The following is a 17,785-nucleotide window of genomic DNA, read 5'->3' as shown; positions in this document are numbered from 1 at the left end:
GGGTCTCCTCACCGGGAAGCAAACGGATGGGCCCTTGTAACTGACGAGTCCTCAGGCCAGCAGCTGTATTTGCAGCGGGAAAATGAACATGTGCTCTTCGGGAGATGCTCAGGACGAGCCCTTATTCAGGCGACCCTGTGACTTTGGGCTGCACACCCTCCCCCAAAGCCAGCCTGGTCCCTCTCAGGACTAGGGGTGGGGAGGAAGGGCAGCCCCTCCAGGGGTGGGAGCTGGGCTCCCCAGGACATGCTCACCTGGAGAGAGGCCCCCAAGACAGGAGGTTGGGTTGATTGCATCCAGCACTTTCCAGCATGCACCTTGTCCGGAGAGTGGAGCACCCGTGCTTCTTGACGCCTGTGAAGAGAGGCAGGGCAGCCGAGTCAGGGGGCCTGAGAAGAGCTTCTTCCAGAGGAGCCTGCAGGCCCCAGAGTGGGGATGGGAGCGAGGGGTGACCTGCCCCGTGGGGTCCCTACGCTCGCCACCCCCAGCACAGCCCTTCTCTCTGCACCGTCCCCGCCACCACCCGTCCCGGTGCACATGGTGGTCACCCCGACTCTGCTGGTGGACAGAGCCCTGGGAGGAAGCTGCATGTCTAGTGGCACTGTCCTGGCCGGACACCTCTGGAGTGCTCACGGAGCTCTGACCAGGGCCCAGGCTGCCAGTCTCGGGCGTGCTGGCTGCCTGGCCGGCGTGCCTCAGGCCTGGGGAGCCCCTGACTCTGGGTCGCACCCTCCTACGGCCGCAGGATCCTCTGCACAGGTTGCCAACAAGCCTGGGGCGACAGCCCTAGTCTCCTGGGAACAGCCTTCACTTTTAGAGCATCCAGGAGTTATCAGGGGTCCGCCCTCAAGCTGGGTGAAGCCTTGCTTGATCAAAAGCAAGTCACCAGAATGGTTTTCTCTGTGGCCCTGGGTGCTGGCAGTTGGCTAAGCGTGGCTCTCCACGAGAAGCCGCCAAGGGGCTCACGACCCACGGCACTTGATGTGAGCCCAGAATTTTGAGACGCTCTCGCCGGGAGGCCTGTGTCCCATCTGAAGGAGAGTCACGGCCGAAGCTGGCACCAGCGCTCCGGACACCGGCGGACCCACAGGCTCAGGGCAGGTTGGAGACTGGATCTGCTGATGAACAAAGAAATCCCCACGGAGACTGGCCCCTCACTCTTGCCCGCAGCATCCTGAACTGTAGACCGGAGCCAGTTGCGATTTGAACCCAGGGCCACTGGCTCCAAAGCCCATGTTTTTTCCACCAGACTAGGCAAGCTGCCACATTCCTGCCACTGTCCTCCCGAGTCCCCTGGGACCTGCACCTGCTGGGCTGACCGGAAAGAGCCCAGGCACACACGGAGCAAAGGGGCGCCCGCCTTTCTAGTCCTGATTCCAGATTTAGAGTCCATCACCACGTGACGTTTACTTTAAGTGGGATTGTATGTGAGTTCCCACCGACTTGGCTCGGAGGCTGGGATGCTGTCTCTTGAGATAAGAGCTTGCTCGGCCAGAGTCATTGCCCTGCACGCAGCTCCGTGATCCCGGGGCCGGTGGGGTGTGTGTGCTGGTAGTGTGCTGGGAGGTGAACACTCACAGCCTGTGTGAAGGCGGTGACCCTCCTGCTGGCCTAGACAGAGAAGCTCCAGCCTCCAGCCGTCCCTGAGGCTGAGACCCAGGGGAGCCGTTGGGAGCCGGGGCTGTGTCTCGGTGATGTTGGGGAAAGAGCCATGGGAGCTCCCGCTGCCCATGGGAGACTACGCACCTATCCTGTGCCACAAAACACAACTTCCTGGCGTGCCCCTTGCTCTGAGCGCATGTAACACGTTCTCCTGTGGGGCACGGTTCTGCCCACTCGTCCTTCTCCTGTCTGGTGGGCACTGGGCTTCCTCCTGCCTGTGGACCAGCAGCCAGAGGTCCGGTACTGCTTGTAGACGCCACGCAGCACGGCAGCACGAGGCCCCCGTGGGGGAGGCGGCGGCCAGGGAGGGTGGGCCCGACCTCGTTGCTGAGCACGTGTCCTCCCTCTTGCAGGAACGGTTTTCCGAAGCAGACGGCAGCTCAGCTGATCCTGAGGGCCATCTCCAGCTACTTCGTGTCAACCATGTCCTCTTCCATCAAAACGGTGTATTTTGTGCTGTTTGACAGCGAGAGTATAGGCATCTACGTGCAGGAAATGGCCAAGCTGGACGCCAACTAGGCTGAGGAACTGCAGAACCAGCCCGCACCATGCCCCCGCCTCCAACTTGAAAGAAAGCAAGAAAATCATCCCCTCCGCTCCTCGGGGGAGGCGGGAACCCTTTCATTTTCAGTTTTTGCTCATCTAGGGAAAATAAGGTTTTGGTTTCCAGTTTAATTGTTTTTGACCTTCTAAAATGTTTTTCCGTTAGCACTGATAGTTGACATTACTGTTAAGCACTGTGTTCCAGACCGTGTCTGATTTTAGTGTAACCTAGGAGATTTTATAGTTTTATTTTAATGAAATCCTGCTTGACGCAGAGCAGCGGGGAGAGCAGTGTCCTCCACGTGGGGCCCAGTCCAGGAAACCCCTTTTGTAACCGTGTGTCGTGGTGCTTTATTGTACACCCAGTGGCGTTCTTTTTACTATAATGTTCCTTTTATTTTCCCTCAAGAAGAAAAATCATGAATTTGCAGCCGACTTAATTTCTGTTTACTTTTTGTCTTAATGATGGATTTGAAAATGAAAGATTTAAAAGGCAGAACAGAATCTGTTGTCCTTAATTATATTTGCAATTTGGTATTTGTGTGAATTGATTTAGTAAAATGTTAAACTGTTGTGACTAGTGTTATCTCGAGTTACTGGGCCCTTGAGCCCTAAGTCGGTTTCAGGCGGGTGGCAACTGGCAGATGGGTCCTGCACCCAGGCTCCAGACCCTGACCCTAGCTCTCTCCTGCCATCTGCCCGCATCTGGCGATCTCTCTGGCTCGTGGCTGGACCCAGAGCCCCTGGGCCACTTGCCAGCTGGGGGAGCTGTGGAAGCCTTCAGTCCTATCCCCGGCCTGTGGTGGTCCTACAGGATTGGGTCCCTGTTGCCAGGAGCTTTCCAAGGGGAAGGGGCCACCAGCCGAACCCTGGTGATGTGCTCTCAGCCCTTCTTGCAGCCAAGGGGTGTTTACGGACCATCCCAGCTGCACCAGGGGAGCCAAACTCTGGGGACCTAAACTTGTTAGCAAAAATACAGACACTGTTTGCTTCAGAAGGTACTTTCACCTTCATCTAAATTTGCCTAAAACATACAGAAGACTGCTTTTGTCTCTTGAGAAATGTGCCTGAGTCTGAAGCAGACTTTCCCCAGGAGGAAATATGAAGCACACTGTGCATCATGGATGGACATAAAGGGTCGTTTTTCCTTTCCAGTCTGCCTCATGAAGCCCATCTTCTCCGTGAAAAAAACAACTACTTCTAACTCAAACCTGAAAGCTTTTTTTTCCATTTCTCCTAAATATAAGGCGTTATGAAGACTTTTGCATTTTTCCCCAAGATCTTTACTGAGTCTAGAGTATATACACCTACTTCTTGATTCGATTTTGGAAAACTATATAAAGAAAGTTTATTATGGTCTTTTCATCAAGATGCCTCTTAAGAGGATGGCACCCCATAAATGATACCTGCAAACCGACTACCTGGACGAACCCAACTGCGTAGCCACTCATCCAAGAGCACTGTTCCTGCAGGTGGCGTCTGCAGCGTGTAGGCTGATGAGAACTATATCGTGAGCTTGTGATGCTGATTATTTACTGTTGCCAGACAGTAAAGAGCTGTGTTGACTCTCTTATGGGCATCATTCATTCCGCCCCTGCGATAACCCTGTAGGGCAGGTCCTTTTATGAGAGCCCTTTTACAGCTGGGAGCACTGAGGCTGAGAGAGTACCTTGCGATCACTGCTAGTGAGTGACAAGGAGACTCCACCGCAGAACTGCTCCCCACTGACGGCACATGTTAACCAGCAACCAAGAGTCCCTTTGGCCTTGGTGACATTTCGAGCTCAGAAGTGGAAACACAGATGGAGCTGAGGTTTCCATGGCTTCTAGGTAAACTGCATTTCCTTCACTTGGAAGGAGAACCTTCGAAGCCAGCCCCGCGACGTAGCAGAGATCCTCCACTAGATGTCGCTAAAAGGATTAGGAAATAACTAGAGGCAGCAGCAGCTGGTGTCTGCGCTTCCTGGACCCTGCACAAAAGAACAGACTGCATCTGGCAGGATGTGCATGAATTATTTACCATCATCACCTAAATGTTCCTCAACTTTCACTAATCCAGAGTGCATTGTGCCCCTGCGATGTGGGCTCATCGGAGAAGTTCTTTTCAGTGGAACTGGGAGAAAGGGCCGCACCCCTGCCTGGGAGCCCCATCATCTCTAAACCCCCCAGTTCGTTTTTAAAACGGATCAGAACTGTTCTCTGAGGTCAGGCTCATGTTTACAAGGAAAAAAGAAAACAGCTCATTGAAAAAAATAGTATAAATGCTAGGAACACTTGAAATGGACACAGACAGCAAGTGAAAAGACAAGTTTGCAGGTGGTAAAATTTCCCAAGAGGGAAATCACTCTGCAGATCCTGGAGAGGTCACGGTCATCCCGGGCCTTGCCTTTCCTGCGAGCTGCCACTGTCACACAGCCACCGTGCCTGGGCTCCCGACCTGACCTCGGGGCCATGTAGCCTGTGATGCGGCCTGTGAAGGGGGGAGCAGCAGACACCCCTTCCCACTTATTTCTGAGGCGCAATCCCTGCCCTCGGCAGTGGGCTCTGCCCTGAATAATCCAGACAGTTTCACCAGCGTGCCTCATGAGCTCCTTTAAACGACATCTGAGATCTAAAACACAGTGCTGTGGCTCCAACCAGGACAGCTATGAAAGTTACTACTGTGTGTGTGCGCGCACGTGTGTGTTTGTGCTCTGCAGCTACCATTTCATCTCCTCCTCGTGGCAACCCCATGATACTATCCCTGTCTTACAGATGAGAAAACCATGACACAGAGAGGTAAAGCACCTCCCGCAAGGTCACACAGCTATCAGTGGGGCAGCTGAGGTTTGAACCCCGCTCTCTGCCTCTACAAATACAGCTCTCCCCCAACCCCCTCCCCGGGACTGACCTGTCCTTCGGTGTGCACCCCCAAATTTTGCTCCAGTGAGGTTGGTCTTCTTGCTTATTCATTGATGGCTCCTGTGCAGCTGGCCCTGGGGACATCCACACCACCTGTTGGATGGCAGGAGAATAGAAACGCATGTTTTAAACAATCCAGTGGTCAAGAAGGACGTTGGGCACTTGGCATGAGTGAGGCCTCAGCCCAGGGCCTCTTGCAGAAGGCAAGCATTACACTGCCTCTGTCCAGCAGAGTGGATGACCCGCAGTCTCCGCTGCCATACGGACAGGGGCTCAGTGGAGGGAGATGCGCCCACTGGCCCAGGGAATCTTCTGGGCCAAGAGAGAGAGGTGATAGGTAACAAGTGGGAAGACGGCACAGAGCCATCTCAGCCCCTGCCTGGGGAGCTCGCTCTGTCCCTATGCCGAGAAGCCCAGGTCTGCATCCTGCTCGCAGCCAGGCCTTCCTGTCAGTCCTGGCCCTGCCCGTCTGCCTGTCCCCGGCATATGGAGCTGTCTGTCTGTGGACGTGTTTGGCAGAGGTCCTCCCTCCTGTCCAGGGTCAGGTCTCTGTGTCTGATCATAGCTACAGTTAGCTTCGCTAGAGAAAAGAGGGCCTTGGGGTGAGGGGAGGGGGAGGGAGGGAGAAGAAAGAAAAGGAAGGGAAAGGAAAGAGGGGTGGGGAGAGGAGAGGAAGGGGGAGGGAAAGGGAGAGGGGAAGGGAGAGGGAGGAGGGGGGAGAGGGAGGAGGAGGAGAGGGAGGAGGGGGGAGAGGGAGGACGGGGGAGACGGGGAGAGGGGGGAGACGAGAGGGAGGAGGGGGAAGGGGAGAGGGAGGAGGGGGAGAGGAGGAGGGGAGAGGGAGGAGGGGGAGAGGGGAGGGGGGAGAGGGAGGATGGGGGATATGGGGAGAGGGAGGAGGGGGAGAGGGAGGACGGGGGAGACGGGGAGAGGGAGGAGGGGGAAGGGGAGAGGGAGGAGGGGGGAGATGGGGAGAGGGAGGAGGGGGAAGGGGAGAGGGAGAAGGGGGAAGGGGAGGGGAGGGAGATGGGGGAGAGGGAGGGAGATGGGAGGGGAGGAAAGAGGTGGGCAGCAATTTCCCTCTTTCATTCCATCACACCCCTCGAAATCCTGGGGTCCCATGGGGCCTGTTCGTGGGAGGGTCTTTCTGGGGAGGGGGGAAGACATGAGGCGAGTCAGCGCGGTGAGAGGGGTGTCAAGAAAGCCCCGTGTTTCCTCGTGTGTCCCGCAGGCGGCATCGCCATCGCCCGGAGGGGTCCAGCTCTCATCAGAGGCTGCGGCGGCTGGGGGATGGTGTGGCCGATGTATTCATTAGCCACTGACTGCGATGTTGAATTTTTGAATTTTCCGGGCCGGGCGCCCCCCGGCCACTGTTATCTTGGGAGCTGGCCTTGGTGCCGCTTGCGGGGATCCGCCTGAAGGCGCAGGGGGCGGGAGGGTCCTGGCCGGACCTGGCTGAGAAGAAAGGGAAACGCTCGATGGCAGGGGTGAGGCCGCCTTTTCTTTGGCTTTTTTCCATTTATAACCTGGCCTGTTGTGTTTGCTTCTGGGGGCCCCGATATCAAAATAATATGACATGACCCCTCCTGACAGGCGAAGCAATAAACCTGCTCATTAATCCCGGCCCCCGTCTCTGCCCTCCCTGCTCCTCAGCAAAGGTGTGTAAACAGCCTGGCCTTTCCCTGACCCCGAAGAACCAACGCAGCCGGGCTGCTTTGTCAAACTCAGAAACGCTCTCTCCACACAAGGCACTTTCCCCCACGGCCCTTCTCCCACCCAAAGGACCCCCGCCCCTCCCACACCCATGCTCACATGTGCACACACCTGTGCTCACCCATGCTCACACCCACACACACCCACACCCACTCTCATTTGTGCAAGGAGGAAGATTCCGGACGCTCTGTGACAGCAGAGCGCAGGATCAGGACGTGCAGAGAAACATCCAACCTGAGCAGAATCAGCCAGGACTCTGTTTTCTGTCAAACAACTGAATTTCCCATGCACGTCTCGCCCTGTGAACGCACATCTGCTAACACGCCCCAAGTGTGCTTAGAGGAGCACTCGGACCCGGACCACAGAGGGGGCACCTTGATGTGCCCTGGAGCACGCACCGGAGGTGATCTCATCACTGGGAGGGGGCCTCTGAGGGTCCTGTGTCCTGGTGTCGAGAGGTGACAGTCACTGTCTGGGCTGTGGGTTTGTGATGACACTTGAGGGAGGGCAGAATGCTCAGAATCCCATAATGACACCTTCCAAACCTTGTTGGGTCCAAAGGCTGGAAACCAGCGCCCCAGCCCCAGCACACACATGGTGAACAGGTCCTACGTGCCTTGCTGGCGGGCGTCCTTTCTGGGCCCCAGCTCTTGGGCAGGGGACTTTGATCCCAAAGACACGAGAGGTCACGCTGACCCCCATTCCAACATACAACCTTCCCACAACACGCTTGGCTCCTGGGCGGGAGCCCCAGGGTCCTCTGAGCCAGGCTGATGGCACCATCCCTGCCGACCTGCCCGGCCGGCCCAGGAGGGGCCCTGGCCTTGACCTTCTCCACACGTCTGCCCACGCACTCCATGCCCAGGCTGGCTGGGAAACCTGATATTTCTGTACCTTGAAACGACAAGGCTTCCTAAGCTTAAGAGAATAAATTAGAGTTGAGTTCAAGGAGGCTCAGCTGCGGCCGATGGGCAAATTGATTGGCTTCCCATCTGGGAGATTAAATTCCACTGCCCCAAAATGGCAGCAGGGTAATGAGCTGTCAGTCAAACAGTGTGGAGCCGGGGCCGGGTGCGTAATTGAACCCTGGCAGCTCCTCATTAGGGCCCCGCAGGTCCTGGCTACGGATTCCCACCTTGAGGTTGCCTCTGAGCACCAGGAGAGAAGGCACGTCCCTGGCCCTGCCAAACATCCCCCGTAGGGCAATGCCACCCTGGGCAAGGGCTGGGCCAACTTGAGGGAACTTTTGGTTAGCGAGTACTTATGACATACTGTCAAGGGCCATGACAGCCCCTCCAGGATTATGTCATGGGCAAATCCAAACACCTGGGAAGATGTCACCAGCATCCACTGAGAGGACATCTGGTTGCCCAGGGGCCCTTGCCTGAGCCTTCCTTTGTCACCCATCACCCTAGGACAGTACCCTGAAACCATCGCCACACCCTACTGAGCCCTGCCCAGCATGCAAGACCCGCATGCGCACGGGGAGGGTGGGCATCTCCTCTTGTTAAGTGAATGAAGAAATGGGACCCGTGCGAGTTCAGAAGCTGCCTTCTGGAGTCTATAAGGGCCTGGGAATCGAGGAAGGCTGGTCACCCTGTCCAGCCCCACCTTCTGTCTCTGCCCTAACTTTCTACTGAAGTCAACTGTTCAGGCCACTGGCATCTTGCTCTCAAGGCTTTGCATGTGTCAGTTCCTCAGCCTGGAACACGCTCCTGCCACCTTTTACTTATCCTGCTCAACCCCTCAGGTCTCTGCTCTTAGACCGCCCTTCCACCTCCTCCGGGAAGCCCTTCCTGACCACCCCTACCCTGTCTAGCCAGGTGTCCTCCCTCAGTGTAGGCCGCACACCCACCAGTCACAGCACTGGGCCTACTGGGCGGCTCTCAGGTGCCAACACAGCCGCCTCCCTGTCAGATAGTAAGTTGTTCATTTGCACACATCCCCCGAGCCCTCTGGGCCAAGCACGGTAGTCGGCTCTGGATGGACAGCAGCGAGTAAGCAAAGGAGACGCCACCCTCCATGAAGCCAGGGACCAGGGCCCCCGTACCCTACAGACCCTCACAGAGCCTCGCCCAGAGGGTTTGGGGCAGGAGAGGGGCTCTCTCAGGGGCTGCATGAATCACTGGTCAAGCACCTGACTCCGAGAAGGCAGCAGGAAGACCAGGGCGAACGTGGCCATTCCCGACACTCTGGTTCTGCAGAGGTCAGCCGGGGCTAACACCCCCCTGGATTTTTCTCCTCATGTGGGCACAGAGCAACTTCAGAGTGAAGCCGAATGTTGGCACTGGCTTACCCCAGGGCTAACCACCGCCTGGATCTCATGGCATCTGTGCTTCTGCTTCCCCTGACTCTTGATGGGAAAAGGGAGCAGACATGGAACCTTTTCCACTAGATGCTAAATCCAGAGCATCGATAAACAGCGAAAATGGTGGAACATGTGTGCAGGAAAAACCTCTGCATTACAGCAGCCAGGGGACCCTTGCTCGTGTGCCAGTGAGGCTGGAGGCACACACTTTACAGGCCAGGGTGTTGGCCCCAAGGCAGGTGTCCTTGATGCGCCACAGGTAGCCTCTGAGCACCCAACACACAAGTCTAAGTCCGGAAGCTTTTTCCCACAGCCCTGGCACCAGGACAGGAGGACCAGGTCCTGCTGCCAGCTCAGTTCAAGGCCTGGATGCCAGTACCGTCAGGCTCCTCTGCCAGAAGGAAGAGGCTGTGGTCACCAGCACAAGGGACCCGTTGGCCCCTGGGAGTCTCCAGCATGCCCCTGACAGCACGTGCACCCGAGTCTCTGCTGCCCAGACCACCAAGCACAGGGCAGAATCATAGTGATGCAGAGCCTTTGAGACCCCATAGGCCACCCGCATGCTCGAGTGGAAAACCGCAGTAACAACACAGCCAGAGAAGCATCCGTGCATGGAGAGAGGGGGCCGGGGGTGAGTACCAGGAATACATGAGCAGCCTGCATGCATTCTCTCATCAAATCTCCAGAAGGACCCTGCAAAGGAACCAGATTATCCCCACTCTGTAGGTGGGAGAGCTTCGATCAGAGAGGGGAAGTGACTTGGCCAGGCCACACAGCAGGAACCTGGCAGAACAGGATTTAAAACCAGGAACAAGTAACTCTCGAGTCAACCCTTACTCGTTGGTTCTGGTTCCCTGCCTCCCAAGAGCCTCAAAAGGTCTACGATCCCATTTTACAGATGAGGAAAAGCGAGGAGGGGGACCAGGGCCTTACAGGATGCCCTAGAGCCAGGGAGTGGCTTGGTCTCCAGGGTAGAGACCTAGGTCTCCAGCAGAGCCTAGGCTGACACAGGAACCAGCCCCAAGCTCTGCTCCTCTGCAGGCGGGGGACCGGCCGGGGCTTTGCAGTAATTAGTGGGCTCGTGTTAAGACCCAGTCGCGCCGTTCCTGGGCCAGGACTTGTTTTTGTTCCCAGGCGAGGCCCTCGCAGGAAGGCCAGGCGCACGTGCGCAGCCCCATAAATCCAGCGGCCTCGCTCATTACAACGTTCCGCTTCACGACTCCGCCGCCCCAGCCCGCTGGGCTCCGAGGCCCGGGCCTCCCTGCAGCCGAGCTCGGCTGCCCCGCACCGCCCGCAGCCTCAGACATGAGCTCATCCAGCGCGGCGAGCGAGGAAGTGGCCGGGCGGCACTCTAGGCAGCGGCCGCGAGGGGACAATGTGCCCATTAAGGCCGTCAGCTGTCAGCCCCCCACCCGCACACCCCAGCCCGCTGGCCAAGGCAAGACCACCCGACTCTGACCCCGCCCACCCTCCAGTTCAGGCCGATGGGCCCCACGGATGGGACCTGGCCACACCGAATGGGTGGCCGCAGGGCAGGGAGGACTCAGAGAGGGGGAGAAGTGGGCTCAGAGACAGTGCCCCTGAGCACCGTCCTGCTTTCCAGGGATGGCACATCTCCCTGCGGGGCTGTGGGCGGGTCCCCTGACCCCTCTGAGCCTCCATCCTCAGGGCTGTAAAATGGGCAGCTGCACCTGCCCCTGGCGGGGAGAGCAGCACTTGGAACCTCTGTACCCTGGAGTCCTCTTAGTCCAAAACCTGGCTGGCCCTTTACTTTTGTGGTCTGAGGAGCTGGTAGGGGATGAAGGGCTGGCAAGGCACCCCACCTCTTACGGGTGTGGTCTCGCCATCTGCTGAAACAGAGTTGCCAGCAGTGTGCAGAGGGGCAGGTCCTCAATAAACCTGTGAACGGCTGCTTTCCGCGGCTGAGTCCTAGAAAGGTTAGACGTGATGCCCTTGTCTGCCTGTGGTCAGTGTTGCGAGTAGCCAGCTCATCTCCAGGTGGGCCAAGGTCAAGGGAACCCACTGAGCCTGGTATCCATACCATGCTCCCTTCAAACCCAACATTCACTGGTATGGTGGCTGACGGAGCTGGAGTCATGGGCCAGCCCTTCTCCAGCTGGTGCGCTAACAGCTCAGAGAGGAGAGCTGAGCAATATCCAGTTTGGAGGGAACCTTCTAGAACTGTACTGTCTAATACGGTAGCCAGTGGCTACACATGGCTATTTAAATTCAAATTCATCAAAACCAAGTAAAATTAAGAATTCAGTTCCTCATTTTCACTAGTCACATCATACGTGCGCAGGAGCCACTGTATCCAGTAGTTTGGTGCCAGGACATCGGTCCCTGGCGCCCTTCAGAGCAATGCCCCAAACTTTCTGTACCATCTACATTTAGGGCGTGGAGCAAAAATCAAGGCCAGGACACTTCCACTAGCAAATGCTCCTATGCTACCAGTAATGACAGTGACAGTGACTGATGATGATGATGGCAGCAGTAATATCCACCTATTGATCATTTCTACGTTCCAGGCGCTGTGCCGCATGCCTCACACTCCTCATTACATTTAACTCCCTCCCCCAGATACTCTGCAGCTAGTGACATGTCCCCATCTGACTCGCGACAAAATGGACTCAAGCAAGGTGGAGCGACTGCAAAGCCAGCCTCCCCAGGTGCAGACTCGATCGGCACTCGGAGGGATGCTTGCTCTTTCTAAAAGCTGCCCATTCCCTTCCTGCCTTTCGCTTAGTTCTGAACACCTCCTGTGCAGGAAAGCGCAGATGTTTTTGTCAAGGCCATGCCTGGCCAGTGGGGGACGGGCACCATCACTGCCCTGGCACTGTACCTAGAAGGACCTGCTCACCGAGGCCCCCCAGGACCATGCAATGAATAAAGGTCTCGATTACCTGCCAACCAGCTTCAAGACTCTGCAGGGTTGGGTCAGCAGGGTGAAAAGGGACACCCGCCGATGAATGCCTGGGCTCAAAGGGCCTGAAGGCCTCGGGCAGTCCTGCGGCAGGACCCCTCTACCCACTGGCACACGTCCACCACAGGGGGGCCAGCTAAACCTGGGCTTCCTGGCTTCGAGCTGAAGCAACATCCTCAATGGGACCGCTCCCCCATGCTGGAGGCAGAGGGATGGACCGTGCCCTCCCTGGGGCCCGAGCCTACGTTTGTCTCGCTGAAGCCCTAGGACTCCGGTTTAAGAGCCTTTTTATAGACTCCTATAAAGGAGAAAGTGAACTTTTAACATGTTTGCACTCTGCTAAGTCAATACGCGTAAAAGGGACAACAGCTGAGCTTCCTCTGCCCAGAAGCGCTCCAGCAGGGCCGGAGGGCTGCATCAGTGCCACCTGGCTGCTGCGGGTATCTGTGGCTGCTTCTCCTCACCTCTGGGCCTGGACCGTGGCCCTCAATTAGCAGGCCGCTGTCCACCAGACCATGAGCAGCACTAATGAAGCCGGAAAGCCCTCCCTGGTGGGGCTAATGGGTGGCTCCTGCCCTCATTCAGCCGAGACGGCCCCCCAGATGCACGGATTTCATGGGAAGATTTGGAGGAGGGGAAACGCGGAAGCTGTAAAGTTTTACTAGGATTTCTCAACCATCCTCCTTTGGCCCCGACACTCATGCTGCCCTTCATTTTTAAGAGAGCTTCCTTTCTGCTTTGAACTTACCCCTTAAATCTAAGCACCCCTGTGCCCGCCTCCAGGATCCAGGATCTGGGCTCAAACGCTGCAGAGATGCTGGCCCAGGAGGAAGAGGAAGAGACAGCTCAGCACCCCAGAGGGCTTCCTCCTGCCCGGCCTCACCTGGAACAAGTCCCCAAGGGCGCCATCTGCCTGCCTGCCTGGCTTCCATCATGCCAAGGTTATGAGAACCAAGGTTTCATGCCCAAGACCCAACACGCTCCGCGGGTGAGGGTTGCAGACATGCGCACGGCTCCCTCTCTGTTCACTTATTTGCACGAGCACCTCCTGGGCATGCGGTAGGCGCAAGCTCAGCGGTTAAGAAAGCAGGCGCTTGAGTCAGTTTCTGGGGTGGCATCCCAGCTGTGCCACTTAGTGGCTGTAACCTTAGTGAGTCCCTGAGCTTGTTCGAGTCTATAACTTATCTCTAAAAGAGCAGTGGTGGTACCCCCCCAATACACATCCCCCTACCATGAGGTCCGTGTTAATATTAAGTGCTGCACTGCGTGTGTCTGGCCTAGAGCAAGCACTCTGCAAACAGGAGCTTAGAGACCAACAAGTCTGTAGGGGGACACCAGCCTTCACCTCTGGAAAAGCTTAAAAGACTTACCCAAGGGCACATGGGAAAAAGAGACAGAATGGGCTCCCGGATCTTTCAGACTCCAAAGGCCATGGCCATGAACTCGAATGCAAAACACCCCAGGCTTAGGCGCCAAGCAGGCCCCTCGATCAGTGAGAAACGCTTTGAGTCAAGAACCTTACCTGGAGTTTTGTCATCAGCAAATCCACAGAAGGCTCATTTTCACTTCAGTCTCATGGTTTTGTTTGGTTTCTTGGTTTGAGTTGGTGACAGCGGGGTGGTGCTGGCGGTAGTTTAATGTCTTCAGTGCTCAGGGGACTCGGTCTAGGGTGCGGGGCCAGTTCACTCTCGGCTGCACGAGATCAAACCCTCACTCTGTGGGCAGGTACCTATCCATGGCTGCTCAGAGGCCAGGCCCTGCAGCATCCCACCCGCGGGGGCCAGGCTGACATGGGTCGCCTGGCTGTGTGCTCAGGGCAAGGTGGGGCAGGGAGGGGTCATGAGCCCTGGTCAAGGCTGCCTGGCATCCCCCTCAAAGAACTGGCATCCCTCTGCCACATCCTAGTCTGGAATTACCCGGAGAATTGCCATCTCTTTGCTAATTCTGAGGACCGTCTGCTCACCACCTTGGCGGAATTCTAACTTTGTAGGAGAAATTTTTGGAACTGTTCAAGAGATATGTTCTCCTTGATTCTAAATGGAACAAGATTTCTTCAGTGTAAAGTCATGTCCAGCACAGGCCTGGGGTGATGCTCAAGCCTGGAACCAACCACTGCTACAAGGCACAAGGTACACGGTGCCAGGGGAACATCTGAGTAGCTGGTGTGGAAACAGAGGCCCCAGTGCAGAGGGACCACCCAAGACCTGCTTTTTTTTTTCCTTTTTAGGGCCATACCCGAGGCATATGGAGGTTCCCAGGCTAGGAGTCAAATCAGAGCTACAGCTGCCAGCCTACACCACAGCCACAGCAACGCAGGATCTGAGCTGCATCTGGGACCTACAGCCCAGCTCACGGCAATGCAGGATCCTTAACCCAATGAGCGAGGCTAGGGATCGAACCCACAACGTCATGGTTCCTAGTCGGATTCGTTTCTGCTGCGCCACGACGGGAAATCCTCCGGACCCACTTATTATCTTCATGTCTGGGAAGGTGAGTGTCACTGTCTTGGTCTGTCTGCCTTTCTGTCTTTGCTTCACCCTCCTTTATAAAAGCCCCGGTACAGCCAAATGCCACGTGATTGTCCCCACCAAATTCCTCTTCGCACAAAGAGCTGATTTGTTTTGCCAAGTTACTAAAAGATCCAGGAATGTGTGGCTCGATCCGGTTCTGGGAGGCCCACCAGGAGCCAAGGCTGGCCCCGCTCGTGGAAGATCCCCACGAAACACGCAAACCACCAAAGCTGGTGCCCCCCGCCCCCACCCATCACCACAGCCTGGCGGGTCCTCTAACAAAGCCAGCTGCCAATCGCATGCCGTCTTCTTGAAGCCATGGTGGAGATGTGGGTTCAGCACTCGCCCTCTGGGTACAGCAAAGGCAAAGGAATTTCTGAAAAGAGCCCACAGATTCCACTGCCGTGGTTGGCTTTCTGTACGGGCAAGAAGACTGAGTGACTTCTCCTGCATTCCCTGAAAGCACACAGAATCCATCTTTTGGCTGGCACTCAGCCTTCCAGGAGCTCTGCCCTCTCGAACAGTGATTTAAAGCCAGAAACATCTGAAGAAACGCAGCCAAATGGAGAGAAACTGTTGTCACAAAGTTCAGAGCTGTGACTCTGTAGGAAAAGAGGGGCTCCGTTCCATGTCAGGTGGCACGATTACTCTTCGGTGGCCTGATAGCCCCTCTGTTTGCTCCTCATCTGCTCTTGGATGTGACTCTGGAGGAAACGAATGCTGAGAGGAGGGAGAAGGCCCGAGAAGACACAGCAGCAGCAATGCAGTGGTGAAGAACCGAAAACTGATACAGAAGCGCTGGGAAGAACAGCGTCCCGGGGCTGCTTCAGGTGGGACGCCAGGGGACAGGGAAGAGGGGGCGCCCCGGGCAGATCCAGAACAGACCCTGGTCTGATTATCTCATTCAGCCCCGCTTCAGGTCTCAGTGCCTGTGCTGGTTTCCCACTGCTGCTATTAACGAATGACCTCAAACCGAGTGGCTTAAAACCACCTAAGGTATCTGCGGTTCTGGAGGTCAGAAGTCCACTGCACTGCAGGCCAAGGTGTCCCCAGGCTGTGTTCTTTCGGGAGCCTCGAGGGGAGAATCAGTTTCCTCGCCGTTCCAGCCTCTCGGAGGCCGCCTGCCCGCTCTGCCTCGCGCCCCCTCTTCCATCTGCATCTTCTGACCCCTCTCTGACCTCTGATTCCGTCATCACATCTTCTTTTCTGACTCTGACATTCCTGCCTTCCTCTCTTACTTATAAAGACCCTTATGATGCCATTGGACCCAGCCGTATAATCCAGGATAATCTCCCCATCTCGAAATTCTTTCTTTCTTTTTTTTTTTTAGGGCCACACCCTCGGCACATGGAGGGTCCCAGGCTAGAGGTGGAATCAGAGATGTAGCCGCTGGCCTATGCCAGAGCCACAGCAACGCCAGATCTGAGCCATGTCTGTGACCTACACCGCAGCTCAGGGCAATACCAGATCCTTAACCCACGGAGTGAGGCCAGGGATCAAACCTGCATCCTCATGGATGCTAGTCAGATTCATTTCCACTGAGCCACGACGGGAACTCCATCACAATGAATCATACCTGCAAAGCTTCTCGTGCTTTGTAAAGGGGATCAGGATTGGACATCTTTGGGGGGGGGCGTTATTCTGTCTACAGCAGTGTCCTTGTAGACTCTTGGGGCAAAAGTGGCCTTCACACCACCAGGAACAGGGAACGATGGACCCGCCATCGGGAAAGGGTGAGCAGATTCCATGTGTCACCGAGGGAGGGAAGTCTGGGAGTGACACACAGCCTTCCCTACAAAGCGCTCTTTTTTTCTAATGTCACCAGTGAATGTGACTTTGAGGGCATCTGCTGGCCCAGGGAGCACAAGGCCCCTCTCCTGTGCTGGGCTGGCTCCAGGGTCAGGCAGGCATGCCCTTATCCCCTTTGGGGATGAGGATCCAGGCCCTCCCCAACTGAGCCCGAACCCTCCCCGACCAGGCTGCCATGCCCCATTCAGATCTTTCCCAGCACCACCTGATAAAGCTCCAAAGGTGGGCTCCAGCGCCTTGGTTTGTGATCAGTTCTTGATCCTGCCAACTCCCGGCTGGGGGTAAAAGGCAGGGGAGGCAGAGCCACAGGAAGCCTGGGGGAGCAGGCTCTGAGCAGGGCCCGTATCAGCCGTATGCAGCGGCTCACATGGGGCACACACAGCAGAAAGTTGGAGAACAGGGCTCCACCGCCCATGAATGCAGCTGCAATGCCGACTTTTGCAGCTGGCTGAGCCCGCAGGCCCTGACATGGTCACGGTCACAGGCGCGGTGCAGCCCTGTGGATAAGTGGCGCCCCTTTTCTAAACATCGGGCTCTGTGGCTTCCTCTTGCTTCTCCCTGGGGTCTGAGAGGGCCTGCTTCCTCCCCAGGTTCCCATCTCCAGCCACCCAGCTCCTCAGTGGCCCTCACCTACGAGAGGCCAGGGTCTCCCTGCCTCCTTGGAGGGCTCAGGGAGGTGGGGGGTGGACCAGCCCCATCTGAGTGGACAGCAGGGACCCCACTTGCCAGGCTCCTTAAGAAAGCTATGGGGAGGGGTCCTCCCCCTTTATCCACCTGCTCACCTGACTCAGCCTTTCGGACATCCTCCCCCCAGAGCTGGGGGCCGTCACCTCAACACTACTGGCAACTCAGGTTCTAGGGCAACACCCTGAATTACTGGGCACAATGGTCCAGGCTTTCCTCTTATCACTCAGACGAGAGCCAGCAAAAGCCAGCACCATGGACTTCAGGGTCCCTCCAGATCAACAGCCATGACCCCGACAGCAGGTAGCACTTAGAGACCGCTTAGCAGGTGTCGGGCACTGTGCAGAGGGCCCTCCAGCAGCAACCAGAAATGGGCACTACCATCCCTCTCCTCCTCGCGGGTGGGGCACCTGAGGCTTTGAGAAGTTAGGGAACTTGCCCAAGGTCACACAGGCAAGTGACAGAGCCAGCACTTGAATCCAGGTCTGTCTGACTCCAGGGCCCACTTTGTGAACCATTCTGCTCCCCAGCCTGTCCTGGCGTTCCCCCTCCTGACACAGAACTACACCCAGAGGCCCCTGCTTCCAGGCTGCCCTGCCCAGGAAACCTCTGGGAACCTAAAGGCAGCTCAGGACCCTGGGTGCAACAGTGGAATGCCCCAAGCCATCCCTTTACCCTCGCAGTGCCCCCTGGCCCTGCCGGCCTAGGAAAGCCATGGTAAACATGGCACAGG

The 17,785-nt window shown here is 56.7% G+C and overlaps 1 protein-coding gene across 5 annotated transcripts in view; it reads left to right on the top strand.

The window, feature by feature from the left end:
- LOC125126364 (core histone macro-H2A.1) overlaps positions 1-2,778 on the top strand; it is an 89,061-nt gene extending 86,283 nt beyond the window's left edge. For all 5 annotated transcript variants that reach the window (XM_047778671.1, XM_047778668.1, XM_047778670.1 and 2 more), the window contains one exon: positions 2,016-2,778. In XM_047778671.1, coding sequence (XP_047634627.1) covers positions 2,016-2,181 — 166 coding nt within the window. In that variant the 3' untranslated portion in view covers positions 2,182-2,778. The remainder of the gene's footprint in view (positions 1-2,015) is intronic.
- The last annotated feature ends 15,007 nt before the right edge of the window (positions 2,779-17,785 follow it).

Source organism: Phacochoerus africanus, chromosome 4, assembly GCF_016906955.1.
Source record: "Phacochoerus africanus isolate WHEZ1 chromosome 4, ROS_Pafr_v1, whole genome shotgun sequence".
Classification (NCBI taxonomy): Eukaryota; Metazoa; Chordata; class Mammalia; order Artiodactyla; family Suidae; genus Phacochoerus; species Phacochoerus africanus.
This window is presented reverse-complemented; position numbering and strand designations above follow the sequence as displayed.